We start from the raw sequence: 18,902 nt of genomic DNA on the forward strand, positions 1-18,902 counted from the left end.
TATGGAAAATAGGTCCCAGTGGATTTCGTTCATACTTTGGGAAAATACTCTTTGAAGCATCCTGATAAAAAGTTCTCATGGGCACAACTCAATCGTATGAAGGATTTTCAAGATATAGAGGCACAAACTCGGAAAATTATAAGATTTACGGGTATTCCAATTCCGTGAGTTACTGGTTATTTGGCAACATGTAGAAGTTTGGATCAAGGAAAAGTACTGGTAGACTAGGATTTTTTCCTAGCTATCCAATAGCGACCTTTACATTGACTTTGACCTTCAACGGACGTCATCTTCTAGAGTTTCGAGGGTTTTAGGCATTTAATTGATGCAAATGAATTACTGGGGGGTTTTTTGAGGTCGCTATACAGGAATATGCCACCAGAACCGACTCCCGGAGCACCTGATTTCCAAGGTCAATGAAAGGGGCTCCTGGAGTTTCGAGGGTCTTTGGTACTACATTAATGCAAAGGGATTAATTATAGGTTTTTGGGGTTGCTGAACACGTATACGTGATCAGCACAGACACAGGAGCACCTGGTGTCTAAGACAGGTTATCTTCTGGAGTTTCGGAGAAATCAAATGGATTTCTCTTAGGTTTTTGGGGTTGCTATTTTGGATTACTCTTTGGTGTGTGTACTCACTAAGTGAGTAACTTAAGTACTCAATTGTTTTAATTATTTATAAAAAATATAAACTCAATTTACCTATATCTGACAATGTTTTTCCTTCATTTATTTTAATATCGATTTACTACATTCTATTTTGGTAGCGGTATTCATCGTGGCCACTAGATACTCCACAGTCTTTTATCTAAGTCATATTCGTGTTCAGCAACCCCAAAAACACAAGAGTAATCCGCTTGCATCAATTTAGTACCGAAAACTCTCGAAACCGCAGAAGATGACATGCCTTAGGCACCAGGTACCCCGGTGTCTCTTCTAATGGCGTATTTGTGTTTATCAGCTTCAAAAACTAATGAGTAATACCCATCTGCATCAATTTAATACCGAAACCTGTCGAAACTCCAGAAGAAGACCTGCCTTAGGTACCAGGTGCTCCGTGGATCGGATATGATATCGAATTCACGTTCAGCAGCCCCAAAAACCTGTGAGTAATCAGCTAATATTAATTTAGTACCGAAAGCTCTCGAATCTCCAAAGCATGACGTGCCTTTGGCACTAGGTACTCCGATGTCTGTTCTGATGGGGTATTTGTGTTCAGCAACTCCACAACCTATGAGTAATCCGTTTGCATCAAGGTAGTACCAAAGACCCTCGAAACTCCAGGAGCCCCTTTCATTGACCTTGGAAACCATGTGCCCCGGGAGTCGGTGCTGGTGGCATATTCGTGTTTAGCGACCTCAAAAAACCCTCCAGTAATTCATTTGCATCAATTAAATGCCGAAAACCATCGAAACTCTAAAAGATGACGTCCCTTGCAGTGGTCCTGGCCACCACGTCATTCGGAGGTTAATTCTGATGGCATATTCGTGTTTTGTGATCCCAAAAGCCCATGAGTAATCTGTTTATATCAATTGAATGCCTAAAACCCTCGAAACTCTAGAAGATGACGTCCGTTGAAGGTCAAGGTCAAAGTAAAGGTCGCTATTGGATAGCCAGGAAAAATCATAGACTACTAGTACTTTTCCTTGGTCCAAACTTCAACATGTTGCCAAATAACCAGTAACTCACGGAATTGGAATACCCCGTAAATCTTATAATTTTCCAAGTTTGGGCCTCTATATCTTGAAAATCCTTCATACGATTGGGTTGTACCCATGAGAACTTTTTATCAGGATGCTTCAAAGAGTATTTTCCCATAGTATGAACGAAATCCACTGGGACCTATTTTCCATAAGGTTTGTGCGGGGTCCTTTACAATCAAGATGCAAAGAAATAAACAAACCAACACACGTTAAGTGCTACTAGGAGCACTCCCGAATCATAATTTACAATAAGTTTACATTGTAAATCTCAAATCATGATTTACAAAGTTTATATTTAAGCCGAATTTAACGACGTGTCTTGGTTTGTTTATTTCCACTGCATATTGATTGTAAAGGGCCTAGCTGGGTAAGATGATGAAAAATACCCCCAACTCGATTAAAATTCTATATACGTCACCGTTTAGCACATAAATATAGAGAAACTCACTTTCTGAAATTTTTAGCCCCCTAGGTGGTCACGTGACCCACCTAGAGCCGAACTAGGCTTTTTATATTTTTATTTTTTATCTCAGCCGCATCGAGAGCTAGCGAAAAACTTTAAATAAAAAAGTTGTAGTTTTCAAAAAATTCTGTCCGAAAAAAATGGTTGTGTTTTAATCTTTGGCAGGAAATTTAAATTTTAGGATGTTTTAAAATAAGTGTAAAAAATAACTAAGACATTCGTTTTCACGAAAAAAAATTATAACGTGTATTTTTGCATATTCTATTACTCTGAATTTTTTCCGATTTTTAAAATTGGTGAAACGTACTTTTAAAAATAAAAAACCGCATTTTTTTGTTTTTTTTTTCGCTTTTTGATATGATCTTATACATGGTGTTCAAAAAAAGGTAACACCGTCCCTAGGATAAATAAAAAACTAAAGAACAATTGGGGTTTGCTTAATAAAAAAATTTTTAATGCCATCCAGTTTCAAAATATAGGGCGTTAAAGAAAACAAAATTTTACACTTTTTTTACGATTTTGCCGAGACTACTGGCAACGTTGTAATAAAATTTGGATTGTTTTAAGAGGTAGTTATTGTACATTTTTTGACATACAATTAAGAAATTTATATTCATCATTGGCGCGCATACTGATAATGGTCTGAACTTTTTAAAGAAAAAAGATAGTACGCCACTGACATGTTTCAAATTAACAATCATTTTTAATTCTCCGTTGCATTTGTGACAAAAAATCTATCTTCCAATGTAGATTGTGTAGAAACTTAACATAGAGTAGTTCGAATACTTTGTAAGGGTTCTTCTTCTTCACGTGCCATCTCCGCGACGGAGGTTGGCAATCATCATGGCTATTCTGATCTTAGATGCTGCTGCTCTAAACAGTTCGGTTGATGTGCATCCGTACCATTCCCTCAAGTTACGCAACCACGAAATTCGTCTCCTTCCTACACTTCTCTTGCCCTGGATTTTCGCCTGTATAATCAACTGAAGTATGTTGTATCCCTCATTACGCATAACATGCCCCAGGTACTGCAGCTTTCGTGTCTTGATGGTTTCCAATATTTCCAGTCTTTTGTTGACTCTTCTCATGACTTCGTTGTTTGTTATATGCTCGGTCCATGACATCTTCAGGATTCTTCTATACACCCACAATTCAAATGCTTCCAACTTTTTCGTAGTCGATGCGTTAAGAGTCCATGCTTCTATCCCGTAAAGCAGAGTCGAAAAACTGTAACACCTTGCCAGCCTAACTCTCAAGTCTAATTTCAGTTCTCTTGCACAAAGTACCTTTCTCATTTTATTGAAGTTTGTTCTTGCTTTCTCTATTCGAACTTTGATTTCTTTGGAGTAATCGTTTGTGTGATTAATTATTGTGCCAATATAGTTATAGTTTTCTACTTGTTCTAAAGTTTTACCTCTAAGTAAGTTTTACCTGTAAGGGTTAAGATAGATTTTTTTGTCACAAATAGAACGAGAAATTCAAAAATTATTGTTAATTTGAAATATGTCAGTGGCGTACTATCTTTTTTTCTTTAAAAATTCAGACCATTACCAGTATGCGCCCCAATGATGAATGTAAAATTCTTAATTGTATGCCAAAAAAATGCACAATAACCACCTCTTAAAACTTGCCAAATTTTATTACATTGTTGCCAGTAGCTTCGGTAAAGTTTAAAAAATGTGTAAAATTTTGAATTCTTCAACGCCCTGTATGTTGAAAATGGATGCCATTACAAAAATTTTTTATTAAGCAAACCCCAATTTTTTTTTCAGTTTTTTTTTCTCTCCCAGTATTGGTGTTACCTTTTTTTAAACAACATAATGTATAAAATTGTATCAAAAAGCGAAAAAAAAATAAAAAATTGCAAAATTGAGGGTGAAACATTATGCAAAAATACACGTTATACATTTTTTTTGTGAAAACGAATGTCTTAGTTACTTATTTATACTCAATTAAAATTTTAAAATCGTCCGAAAATTTAAATTTCCCGCCAAAAATTAAAAAATAAATTTTTTTCGGACAGAACTTTTTGAAACTTACAACTTTTTTATATAAAGTTTTTCGCTAGCTCTTGATGGGTCGCGGCTGAGATAAAAAATAAAAACCTAAAAAGCCTAATTAGGCTCTAGGTGGGTCGTGTGACCACCTAGGGGGCTAAAAATTTCAGAAAAAGAGTCTATATGCGCTAAACGGTGACCTATATGGAATTCTAATCGAGTTGGGGGCATTTTCCATCCTCTTACCCTGCTAGGCTTTTTTAGAGTAAGGAAATTGGGTTTCATACGCAGTAGCTTAAACTCGTCAGTTCCTAACGTTGTATTTTATTTGTTGTAAGTATATTCAATTTGCAATTTATGCAAGTATATATTGTTGTAAGTATATTTTTGCAATACTTTGTTTTTGTCTTTGTTTTATATGTTATATACTGTATTGACGATTTATCTAATTTTATTAAATTGTAGTTGTTATTTGTTATTGATATTATTTTTATTTTGACTGTATGTAAGCTTTATCCATAAAATGGCGCCGGAACTGTCCTCCGAAAGATCTCCCCGGCAAAAATGCCATACGATATTATTATTATATCAATAAAATTGTAAAAAATTTCAGTGACAATAAAGCATAATTTCTATTCTATTCTATTCTAGTTGATTAAATGGAAAAGCGCAAAATGTCGCCTGTCAAAATTTTCAATGTGTTTTAAATGTATTAATTTTTTTCGGATCCTGAGAAAATTAATAAGTATTTTATATTAAACGCATAATGAAAGATTACAGTTGTTCTGAAGCTATTTCCTTGTGGCATTTTTATAATTAACTATTTTCTATGGGAAATGAGCCACAATTTTATTTAAAAAATGAATTTATTAACGTTTCGAAGCCCAAATCGGGTTTCGTTGTCAAAATACAAAATACTTCTAAAATAAACAAAAATGTTGTTGCTAAGTAAAAAAAATTCTTCTAATAATTTATTTAATCTGACTCATTTATATTGGCAATTCAGACGTATATTATACATTTTAAAGTAGAAGACTTTAAAATGATATCGCCAATATTTATGAGTTGCGTTCCTGGGACGACTTTACTAAAAGATAGTTCATTCGATTACATGAAATCAATCCCAACTCAAGAATATCCGTCGCAAAAAAATCATAGCATGTGATCTGTCTTTAAAAAGACAAACAAATGCAACGATGACAGTAAAATTCTCGCGTTAGAGACTTCATAGTAAATCACGAGGGAAAACCAGGAAAAAACCTCGTGATACTATCCCGACATCGTAAGTATTTGGTCTTACATTTAATTTACCTTCAAAAAACTAATATCAAATTCTGACTTTGATATGTTTAAATTATAAATAATATTAATAATACATAGATATACAATAAGTAATACTATATAATAAAATTTGTACTAACTCGATATATTATTGACTTACTGATCGTGGTATTTTCTTTCTATTGACTTCCTCTTTCAGTATGCAGTACGATGTGGTTACCCATACTGAAAGAGGAAGTCAATAGAAAGAGAATACCACGATTAGTAAGTCAATAATATATCGAGTTAGTACAAATTTTATATTTTAGTATTAGTTATTGTATATCTATGTATTATTAATATTATTTATAATTTAAACATGTTAAAGTCAGAGTTTGATATTAGTTTTTTGAAGGTAAATTAAATGTAAGACCAAATACTTACGATGTCGGGATAGTATCACGAGGTTTTTTCCTGGTTTTCCCTCGTGATTTACTATGAAGTCTCTAACGCGAGAATTTTACTGCCATCGTTGCATTTGTTTGTCTTTTTAAAGACAGATCACATGCTATGATTTTTTTGCGACGGATATTCTTGAGTTGGGATTGATTTCATGTAATCGAATGAACTATCTTTTAGTAAAGTCGTCCCAGGAACGCAACTCAAAAATATTGGCGCTATCATTTTAAAGTCTTCTACTTTAAAATGTATAATATACGTCTGAATTGCCAATATAAATGAGTCAGATTAAATAAATTATTAGAAGATTTTTTTTTACTTAGCAACAACCTTTTTGTTTATTTTAGAAGTATTTTGTATTTTGACAACGAAACCCGATTTGGGCTTCGAAACGTTAATAAATTCATTTTTTTAATAAAATTGTAGCTTATTTCCCATAGAAAATAGTTAATGAAAAATTGTGTTATTACCGAGAGCCAAAAGTCCCTTAGAATAAATAAAAATTTCTTTTGAATGAAATATTTGTAATTAAAAATCACACTAAATTGTCTCTCTTATTTTCACCCCCGTAACTTATTAAAATAAACATTATAGAAGTTTTCAGGGACTTTCGGCCCTCAGTAATAATGTAATATTTCATTCTGCGTTTAAATTTTTCAAAAATACATATTAGTTTTCTCAGGATTCGAAAAAAATGAATACATTTCTAGGTCTGAGATTCTAAGTCTGAGTGAGTTACGATGGGAGGGGACCGGGAAATTAAAAACAAAATATGGAGTACTGTATTTTTCTTGGTACTAACGACCTGAGTCATAACAATGGCGCATGGCGTGGCCACACCTTCCACATCCACATCCTCCAATATTGAGAAATCGGTCATTGTCGTTTTCCCAATATCAGATAGCGTAATTGTTTTAAAGGTCAATACAGTCGCAAAAATGAAAGAATACCGATGAACGATCACATCGATTACATATTTGTATTTGCTGTTTTTTTTTTCATAAATATCAAACGAGAGAGATAGATTCGACACCCCCATCGAACAATGTTGTAACTCATTTTTAGCGATTTTACAGGAGAGGCAAACAACGAAAACAAGAATTTTTAAAAATTTGTCGCGAAATTATTAGACCCTTTTACACTAATCTGATATGATATTTATAACATAATAAGGGATTACTGTGAGATATATGCTTTGTAATTTTATTAGCTATTGAGAATCTTGAGTTTGACTGAGATACAACCTTGAGATTAAACATGAGTATTCGTAGAAAAAGGTTGTAACTCGCCTAACAACCATTTTACACTCTCCGTTTTAATTATTTTTCTCGTTTAACTATTAAAGGGTTGTATGTTTTGAGTTATTTGCAATATAGCTAGAAGAAAATTAGTTTTTATGGTATATTTAAACAAAATATCAACTCACAGTTTACACAATTTTAATTGGAAATTATAAATTTTACAATAACAGTAATATTCAACACAACTTCTATCACTATGAAAAAATCATGGTATAAAATATCTCAAATTTTTCGCATTTTTATTGCGTATCTGTAAATATTATTTAATTTTAATCCATTTCACTTTATTACTTTACTCTTTTACTATTAATATCTACTTCAAAATTAACATGTGTGCCCTTAAATGGGTTAAAATTTAGAACTTGCTTCTGATTTATTTCATTTACGGATTTAAGCTTGCCTGAGGCTTTGGCATATCGTATCATGGTTACCCATTGGTGTGGAGCATATACGACTCAATGTTTTTTCTGTTTTTCCATAAGAGCATGCATTGAATCACCCTCGTTTTGTGAATGTGCTATTTCTAAAAATATATGTGTAATGTTAATATTAAACTTTTTCACTTCATATAAGTACGTAGCAAACACTATTCGATACTTATTTTGTCCACCGCCACTACCAAAAAGAAAAAAGCTCCGTAAATCCGTTTTTACTTTTATTTTGATAATTTGATTTATGAGATGCACCATACGTTTGAATACGTTATAAATTAAACATACTTGCAACAAAGTTGTAACTCATTAAAAAACCTTGTTAATCGTCAAGTATAAAGAAAGTAAATATTTTACATAGGGAATATCCAGTGTTACTGCCTTCTTCAAGCTAAAATGGAGTAAAATGGGATACGTAACTTAAAATATAACTTCTTATTAGCCAAACTATTGAGAATTAAACTATGTCGTTTATATTGACGTGTGCGCAATTTTTTGCTGAATTCGCCTGTGTTGAAATCTGAAAAAAGATGTAACTTGAGTTACAACCTTGTTCGATGGGGGTGTCGGATTATTAATAATCTGAATAATATGTGATTGATGTGACCGTTCATGGATATTCTTTCATTTTTCCAACTATATCTTTCACAGAGTAAAGGCGGGTTGACATTACTAGTGAACAACGAACGTGGCTCACGCTTACGTATTTTGCCCGTGCTATTGTTAGATATTTTATTATCTATTTTCAAACTCGAGCAGTACATTTGTATTTATGCATTGCATAAATACAAATGTACCTCTCCAAATTACATTTGTATATCTCAACCGGTTTTAGAGCAATAAATAAATCGTCAGTTTGTAAGAAAAACTCAACATCCCGGATCTCGAAAACGAAGCATTTGCGGACATATGTTTATAAAGCAAAGGGTCAATATTTTCCATACAAAATTACCCCTTAAATATTGTCGCACTTATTTGGAAACAACCTTTATTGATGAAGAACATGACTAGTTGTTAAAGTCCCTAACTTTTTTATTATCCAATATAAACGAATGAATAAAAAAACAGAATATTAACAAAACCTGACGCTATAGTTGAGTTTTAATTTCAGTATTTTATAAAGGCTAGAATACTCCACAGGGTGTTGTGAACATTAGGGAAAAACACAGTTTGATTGGTAATACCAGTATACAATGGCAATTTACCTGTCTAGCAACAATATTATTACAACGATATTGTTAAAGAATAAGGCTATAATATATTAAAGAAATAACTTAAATCGGACGACATGTTTATGAAATTTAAGAAAACAAAAATTACCAATTTTTCGGGGTGCTCGTTTTCTCTGACGCGCAGTGTATTTTGTGTTTTGATTAATATTTTACACATTTAGGTGTTTTGATAACTCATTCGATAATAATAAATTAAGGATCAGTCTAGATTAATATGTACAGTGCGTCCATAAAGTAAGGCATAAATTCATTATTTCGTAAACCAGCGACATTAATGGAAAATCCTGAAACGGGTCGATTTTTATTTTTAGATTCAGATTTTTTGGCATAAATATCATACTAGTGACGTCATCCGTCTGGGCGCGATGACGTAATCGATGATTTTTTAAATGAGAATAGGGGTCATGTGATAGCTCATTTGAAAGTGTATTCAATTCTCTATTCACTAATATAAACATTAACCTAATTACTTATACAAGGTGTTCAAAAATACATTTGTTTAATTAAAATAATTGAGACAAAAAGAAGAATGTACGTAATTCAAAATACGTTTTACTGTTGTCAGAAAACAGGAAAAAATGTTTATTTGAGAAATAAATATTGTTTCTTGCTTAAATTCAATGTTAAATTTTGCCACCCACCTGTCGCTTGGCAGTTTGAACATTTCGTTTAAGCGAAAATCGTTTATTTGTCAAATAAATTTTTTTCTGTTTACTGACAGTAGTAAAATGTATTTTGAATTAAATAATTACATTATATTCTTCTTTCTGTCTCACTTATTTTAATTAAAAAAATGTTTTTTGAACACACTGTATAAATAATTATGTTAATAGACGAAGTAGTTTTCAATCCTAATAGGAAATTATTAATATTGAAAATATTAAAAATATTACTAAAAGATTTTTAAATTGAAAACTTATTGGTACACTTTCCTGGTGACACCTCCAATACTTCTACAATTTGCAAGTCAAATGGATGCCGCAGTGAAGACGAGAGGGAAGGAATTCTACACTATGCAATTCACATCCCCCGTCTGCAGCTGGTAAAGTTCCAACGGAAAAATGCACCTAGTTACTCTACGGAGTAATACGACTATAAAATAAAAATGTATACCATTTTTACCATTTTTATTCAGTTGCAATGCGAAGGCAAAACAATCTTACTTTTCAATTAGAATACGGAGTGCAGAATACGGAGAACAGTGCCTACGTTCCTTCCAATGAAGGCTCCAATAAGAGCCGAAAGTCGCGATTCAAGGGACTGGACTGCACTCCGTATTCTAATTGAAAAGTAAGATTGTTTTGCCTTCGCATTGCAACTGAATAAAAATGGTATACATTTTTATTTTATTATTTAAATTATGTTAATATTTATATTATTGGATAGAGAATTGAATACCCTTTCAAATGAGCTATCATATGACTCCTATTCTCATTTTAAAAAATCATCTTTTAACTATTTAGAATGGGAAATAAGCCACAATATTATTAAAAAATGATTTTTATTAACGTTTCGACGCCCAAATCGGGTGCCGTTGTCAAAATACAAAATACTATTAATATAAACAAAAATGTTGTTGCTTAGTAAAAAAATTCTTCTAATAATTTATTTAATTTGACTCATTTATGTCCCAGGAACGCAACTCATAAATATTGGCAATATCATTTTAAAGTCTTCTACTTTAAAATGTATCATATGTATCTGAATTGCCGATATAAATGAGTCAAATTAAATAAATTATTAGAAGAATTTTTTTACTAAGCAACAACATTTTTGTTTATATTAATAGTATTTTGTATTTTGACAACGGCACCCGATTTGGGCGTCGAAACGTTAATAAAAATCATTTTTTAATAATATTGTGGCTTATTTCCCATTCTAAATAGTTAAAATTGTAAAAATGCCACAAGAAAATAGCTTCAGAACAACATTAAAAAATCATCGATTACGTCATCACGTCCAGATGGATGACGTCACTAGTATGATATATATGCCAAAAAACCGTAATTTAAAAATAAAAATCGACTTATTTCGAGAATTATCCTTAAAGTAATCGGTTTACGAAATAACGAATTTATGCATTACTTTATGGACGCACTGTATATATTTTCGAAAAATTATTTTTGATTCAGTATTTTTATGGCGAAGCTTATAAAATTTCACGTAATTGTTGTTGCAATTAATGTTTGGCATAAAGCATAAAGCATTACTAATAACTCACAAATTAAAGCAGTATAGGGAATGCTTAAGAAATAATAAAGTACCTTAAAATGGCTCTTCATTACAATACTAAAATACAGAGTGTTCTCTTTAAGACAACTCAGAAAATACTTATTCTAAGTTTCGACAAAATCTGTAAATAATTAAACATTTCGCTATATTAATAATGTTTGACAATAGTAGACTATATTAAAAATCGTTTGAATATAAATCGATTTTTTTTATGTTAAAATACGACAATTCTACAGGGTGTGAATATTGCTATGAAATTAATTAAAAAATCACAATTATCTTTTAAACTACCTCGTATAACATTGCAAAACCTTATACTTCAAGAACCAGAACACCGAGGTGAATTCAAAAATGTAAAAATAGACAGAGTGTTCCGTTAACAATGATTTAAAGATCTTGAAAATTTTAAATATATAAAGTAAAAATTGTTTAACTTTTTTTTCCATTTTTTAAATATTTATTCAAATACTACAAATCGCAATAAAATTAACTATATGTAAAATATAAACTTACCAGTTCAGGATAATCTCCCCTTGTGACAACTCTAAAACACAAAAACGGTGCTTCAAGAAGGGGTCCATTTAACGTTAAGTTTTCCCTAAATTGGTTAAAGTACAAAAGCCCTATTATCACAAACAGCAGCTGAGGAAGACCCAATAACGGTAAACCACTTAATATGTAAAAAACTATGGATGGTATATAACCATACTCTTTCCAAGGATCGATGTTGGTTGTAGGTTGTGTTATAAATGTATAAGTAAAAGCCAACAGCGCAAAAAAGGCACAACAATGAACAATGTGTTTAATTTGCGACGTTAGTATTTTCATTTTTTAGTTTGTGTCTATTTAGATTTGTTATCAGCACAAATATACTTCATTTTCATTACCAAACTTTTTAACGAAGAAATTTAAATAAATATGTTAATATTCCGAACTAAAATCAAAAACTGATAACTATTTTAAATAGTAATTTTAATTTAGAGATAACATGCGTAAAAATACGTTTTATAGTTCAATAAAAATAAAACAATAGTATCACACGAAATAATTTAAAAAACGATTTTACAATATTAGGCAACGTTTAGTTTTTCACTTTATCGATACATCATTTGGCAGACCTTTTATGTATTTTAAACCTATGTCAACCATTGAATGACTGAGGTGTGTCAGTTATTTAAAAAATGATAAAGAGTTCTAAATACAATAAAAAACACAATGACGTAAAAGTATATTTACTTTCTTAATACACTGCTGGGCAAAAAAGAAACGGTGCACCATTATCTTGTGGATTATGATTTTAGCATTCATCAATAAATGAAACTTAGCCACTGATAATTTAGGGGAGTCAATAGAGATTTTGACTTCGGATAAAATCAAACAAGATAGAACTTTCTGCAATTAATAAATGTATAATAAACAACATATCAAAAAGTTCTACTCCAGAAATTGGTGCTTCATTTTTTATTAAACAAATGAACTGCGAAATTGGTTGTTTTTTTTTAAATAAAGCCGAAAATATAAATCTTAAAAAAACTGACTTCATTGAAAAATTCATAAAATTTAACAAAAAATACCTTATATAAAGAGTTTTTTTAAAATTAAATCTACAACTTCAATATCATATAAAATTTTACAAATTTGATATTAAAGGCGGACAATTAAGCTATCTTATGGTTAAAATAAAAAGAAAAAAATGTATAGGCCAAAGTACGGCGTGGTCACTAAGAGAGACTTACATAAATTTTGTTTAAAAATGATTTAAAAATGTGTAACTAATACAATTTGAACAACAAAACTCCCAAATTTGCACAGCTTACCTTTCGAATATCCTTTTAAACAATATTTTATTCACTAAAAAAATTTCGAAAATTTAATTCAAACGACGTCTCAAAAAATCTAATTTTTTAAAACTTTGTAGTTTTACAAAATTACTACCACTTTAAGACAGTATTGCTCAAGTTTGAACATATTTATTACAATTTCATAATAGGTGTTTTTTTAAAGCTTAGGATGCAATCTTTAAAATGCACTTAATTATTTTACTTTAGAAATGAAATAATCAATTTTTTTTTGAGAAAATTAAGAAAGATAAAAAAATGTAATACAAAAACCGAAAATTTCAAGCTAAAAAAATGTTTATACAAAGTGATCAAATCTTTTTTCTGTAAAACTTACCTAAAATACATTTAATAATAAGCTTCAATAATAGTAAATGTTCAACAATTTTTTTTTTAATGTATAAACGTTTTTAATCTCTTTGCAATCCGAAAATGCAGCAGCATTATACTCTAGTTAAATCTGAGAGTTCAGGAAGAGTCTAAAGAGTCCCCGAAAAAATCCCCGAAACCGGTATAGACTCTTCCTGCATTCTCCGATTTAACTAGAGTATAATGCTGCTGCATTTTCAGATTGCAAAGAAATTGAAAATGTTATACATTTTTACTTAGGAAGCTTTTTCGTTGGAACTTTACCACGCTGAGCAGATGGGACGTGAATTATAAATTGTAAACTTCCCTCATCTTCTTTAGTCTCAGCATCCGTTATGGCTTGCAAATTTTAGAAGCCTCGGAGGTATAACCAGAGAAGTTTCCCATTGTTTTCAATCTGTAGGGATGTAGAGTAATATTGTTAATATTATTTGAATATTGAATTATTTAAAATTCCCTCATCTTAATGTTCTTCTCGGCACCCCTATGGCTTATAACTTTTGAAAGTCACGGGGGTAGTAACCAGAGATCTTCTACTTGTTGTCAATCTAGTGGTATGAGAACGATATTTATTGTCGTTTCATTTGCTACTGGATTGAGAACTTATTTTGTTTCTTGGTAGATGTCTCTACGATATCCCTGGCATTTATTTCTTTGCAATCCGGAAAGGCCCAAAGCAAGGTACCTGGTTGAATTGAAGAGAAGAGGATATGGGACTACTGATAAGGGGAAAAATCCCCGAAACCGGCATAGACTCTTCCTGCACTCTCCGATTTAACTAGATAGAGTATAATGCTGCTGCATTTTCGGATTGCAAAGAAATTGAAAATGTTTATACATTTTAAATTCATTTACTCTTTTGTGGAGTACTTAGGAAGCTTTCTCGTTGGAACTTTACCACGCTGAGCAGATGGGACGTGAATTATTTAAAATTCCCTCATCTTAGTATTCGTATCGGCACCCGTATGGCTTATAATTTTTGAGAGTCACGGGGGTAGTAACCAGGGAACTTCCACCTGTTCTAGTGGTATGACACCGATATTTACTGTCGTTTTCTGTGCTATGGATTGAGAACTTATTTTATTTTTTGAAAAAACATTGTTGGGCTCTTATACAGTATGAGTGCGTAACTTGGAACCTATTGATAACTGTTTTATTATCAGGTTTAAGAAAAAAAAGTATTCTTTATAAATTGCTCTGCATCGTATAGAATCTAAGATGCAACTACAATATATCAAATTTTATTAATTTTATACGAGGTATGTCAAAAATTTGAATTTCACTCAAAAGTAAAGTAACTTTATATTTCACAATATCGAAAACTGCTATTAAGAAAAGTTGTTTGGAATTAAAAACTATGTTTTGAGTATTCAATTACATTCTTCTAGTTGACATATTATGAACTATTAAGGCACTTCACTGTTAAGCGCAATTCATATTTTTTACATACCTCGTATAAAACTGAAAAAGTTTGATATCGGATGGTGTATGTTAGACTTTAGTCGAAGTAGAGAATTTTATGAAGAATAACTTTTTTTCGTAAAAAGTTATCATATTTTGTAATAAATTTGGCATATTCGGCGTATTTGCCAAAAAGGTATTACTTTTTATATTTTTTTGTTAATTTAGGTCGATTTCAGGTCATTATGTAAATTTTGCTTGTATTAGTAGCTTGTTTCCCAGATATTCCGTTGTTCATGTGCTTTTCTTCATTTGTTCGGTTAATTCACGTCGTTGTTTAGGTATTTATCTAAACTTCAATTTATTTCACATGCATTTGTATATTTAATTGCTTAACTCATTTTCTTAGTATTTTCTTTAGTCAGGCTTATTTATCAAGCGTACTATAACCATGTGGTAAAGGTCTCATGTCAGTTGTACCCTATGAAAGTAAGAGGTACTTATATAGTTTTGTAACTTTGTCATTTTAGAGTCACACACTATTAATTTTTTAACTCCGAGATTGTTAAAGATATAGTAGTTATTTGTTATTTTTAATAAATATTTACTTATTTTGTATATCATTTATGCTTATTATTCCTTTATATTTACATTTAGGTAGTCGAACCCGCTTATTAGAATACCGGTTATAAGAATATCCTGGTTTAAGGAATAAAAATTTGAGGTCCCGAAACCTTTCTACTAGCTATCAAAGATCGGTTAATAGAATATCCTGGTTATACGAATATTTTTGCTTGGCACGAAGGCTATTCCAATAAGCGGGTTCGACTGTACTTATATATATTTAATATATTTAATACTTGACAGCAGTGTAAGATACCTTGGAGAGTGATCGAAGATCATTTTCTTGGCGCCCATGATTTGTTTGGTTTTGTTCAATTGTTCTTCTTTGGCAATTATTCACCTTTATTCATTTTCAGAACATTATTTTTACCTTAGTATTTTCTTTTCTTAGTCATCATCCCTATCTACTTAGAGCTACCCTCTTCGACAGGTCTGCACAATTGGCCGTATCCATCCTTGAGTGTCAAGTTGTCGTTCTCTTGTGTCTCTTGCTAGCCCACTCCATTCAATTTATATCTGGCTATTCATAATTTTATTATCCGTTCATCCCACTCTCTTCACTTTCTTCATCTGATCATTTCCTCCCCATAATACTACTGCAAAGTAGTATTTTCATTACTTCAGCTTCTTCAACGTAGAAGCCACCTATATTTTTTATTTTTTTTTTGTTACATTAGTTCAATATACTTTTCCTTACTTTTGGTGGAGTATATATTTTTCTTCACTTTCACTCCAAGAGAAGTGCTTATTTTTTGTTACATTGGCAATAGTTTGGGAAAAAATTATTATTTTTTTAAATGGGAAGATGTAGTTGTATATTAAAACGTAGTTTTTAATTCCAAACAACTTTTCGTAATAACAATTTTTGATATTCTGGAATATAAATGTACTTTGATCTTTAAAGAAATTCATATTTTTGACATACCTCGTATAAAATTTATAACATTTGATATCAGATGGTTGAGTTTAAGATTTTAGACTATGCAGAGCATTTTATGAGAAATAACTTTTTTCGTAAAATTTATCATAAAACAGATTCCCATATTGGTTCCTAGCTTCGCAGATATACTGTATAAGAGCTTCTGTATAAGAATTTTCAAATTGTAATTCCATATTCGGATTCACCATAATCAAAAACAAAATAGAAACATATTTGATCAAAATAAAATGATGAATTCAACGATATTTTTGTATAAATTATTTATAGAATTGAACTTTTATTGTTTAAAAAATTAATAAACAATTAGCGGCAAATCTGTTAGTAGAACTTTTTACTTTAACATGTATAAAGTGATGAGCGCGCTAATAACCGGCAAAATAGCACAAAAGATGGAAAGCATAATAAATTGCAAAACAAAAAGAGATGAAACTAGTGGAGGTGGAAATGGATGTTATAAACGTATAAATTAACATTACGCTACATAGTTTTCCACCTTTAGACGTCTGTAACAGGAATATTTTATAAGATTCTACTGTCATAATGACAGTTGTCATACTGCTTTGACACGTCTAAAGGTGGGAAACTATGTAATTTAATGTTAATTTATATGTTAATAACGATCATCATTTCCATCTCCACTAATTCCATCTCTTTTTGTTACGCAATGTATTATGTTTTCCATCTTTTGCGCTATTTTGCCGGTTATTAGCGCGTTCATCACTATATAAACTAACAAAAAAGTTTTCGAAAAATATAAGCCTGTTTGAATTTTCCCGAAACAATGCATGTTTTCGTTCTATACAGGGTGTCCAGAAACTCTACCGACAAACGAAGACAGGAGATCCCTCAGATAATTTTAAGACAATAAAACCCAATTCACGTAGTCCGAAAATGCTTCCTAAGGGAGCTAGAGCTCTTTGAAGATGGCGCCATGTACATATTTAGTTTTTCTTAAATACCTCCAGAACGCTTCTATCTAGAAAAACTAAAATTTTCATACATATTTACTTTCCAGAAATGCATCGATTTCATCTATTGCGAATTTCTAGTACCGGTCATAGGCGTCCGTTTTGGGTAGGGCAACGGTTATTTTATCGCCTAACTCTTTTGTCTTTAATTTTTAAGCATTTTCGACTTTGAATTAGTAAATTGTGAGGTATTCTAGTACTAAAAGGTACTCTTACTGTAAGTCAGTAGGACACACCGTTTTCTAGAAAAATCGATTTGAAAGTTTTTATATTTGGGAATTTGAAAAAAAAAATTGAAAAAAATTAAAAAAAAAACGATGTATTTTACCAACTTAAAGCAAAAGTATCTTTTAGTACTCGAACATCTCATAATTGAATAATCTAGAGTCAAAAATACTTAAAAATTTAAGACAATAAAGTTATGCTATAAAATAACTGTTGAACTACCCAAAACGGACGCCTATGACCGGTACTAGAAATTCGCCATTAATGAAATCGATTAATCTCTGGAATATAAATAAATGTACCGGTTTTCATCTTTCTAAATAGTTTTTTTTAATCTTTTTTTTTAATTCGAAAAACGAAAAATTTTCAAATCATTTTTTCTAGAAAACGGTGTATCCTATCGACTTAAAGTAAGAGTACCTTTTAGTACTAGAATACCTCACAATTTAATCATTAAGTCAAAAATGCTTAAGAATTAAAGACAAAAAAGTTAGGCGATAAAATAACCGTTGCTCTACCCAAAACGGACGCCTATGGCCGGTGCTAGAAATTCGCATGGGATGGAATCGATTCATTTCTGGAAAGTTAATTAGCATACCAATTTTCGTTTTTCTAAATAGAAGCGTTCTGGAGGTATTTAAGAAAAACTAATTACAAGACGCCATCTTCAAAGAGCTCTAGCTCCCTTAGGAAGCATTTTCGGACTAGGTGAATTGGGTTAAATTGTCTTAAAATTAGCTGAGGAATCTCCTGTCTTCGTTTGTCGGTAGAGTTTCTGGACACCCTGTATATTGACTCCCCTAATTAGAATCGTTACATGGTTATTTTTTAATAGAATCTTTCACTGAACTTTATCATTTCTATTAACAGGTGGTTGAATTTTCTCCTCAGCTAGCCTATTTCGGTTAATATTTTTGTTTTTAGTGTACATATTTACGATGTTGTCCTCGTAGCAGATTGGTTTGTATAAGCTTAAAAACAACAAGCACAAATATGTTTATTTCTAAAAAGTAGTACAGTAGTCTAAGTTAAATGTAAAATTATGGTTAGTCATAGGATTAAGTGCATTGTTAATTTAATAAATAATAAAAACAATTTCTAAAAATAAAGAGATTACTGAAAAAAAGGTAAGAGCATTGCACTTGGTTTTTGATGTCGGCAGTTTGTAATCTATTTAATTATTTATTGTTTTGACCCATTTTGAAAAAAAATGTGAAAACGTTGAATTATCCATGTCAGTAGAAAGTATTTTTTTAAAGTACCGTAATAGTAGTAGAAGCGATATTATATTGTTCGACGCGCATTATCAGATGAGAACAAAATATATACTTCCGGTTTTTATATCACTTCCGATTAAAAAGTTTTTACCGAAAGTCTACCTAAAATGGATCAAAATGACTATAAATTTAAAAAAAATCGACATTTAAATATCATTTTAAAGAATAAACATAACCTTT

The 18,902-nt window shown here is 31.1% G+C and overlaps 1 protein-coding gene across 1 annotated transcript in view; it reads right to left on the reverse strand.

The window, feature by feature from the left end:
• Positions 1 to 12,214, reverse strand: part of LOC126888324 (beta-1,4-mannosyltransferase egh-like) — a 113,680-nt gene extending 101,466 nt beyond the window's left edge. The window contains exon 1 of the mRNA XM_050656459.1: positions 11,594 to 12,214. Coding sequence (XP_050512416.1) covers positions 11,594 to 11,908 — 315 coding nt within the window. The 5' untranslated portion in view covers positions 11,909 to 12,214. The remainder of the gene's footprint in view (positions 1 to 11,593) is intronic.
• Between the last annotated feature and the right edge of the window lie 6,688 nt (positions 12,215 to 18,902).

Source organism: Diabrotica virgifera, chromosome 7 (assembly GCF_917563875.1).
Source record: "Diabrotica virgifera virgifera chromosome 7, PGI_DIABVI_V3a".
NCBI classification, from domain to species: domain Eukaryota; kingdom Metazoa; phylum Arthropoda; class Insecta; order Coleoptera; family Chrysomelidae; genus Diabrotica; species Diabrotica virgifera.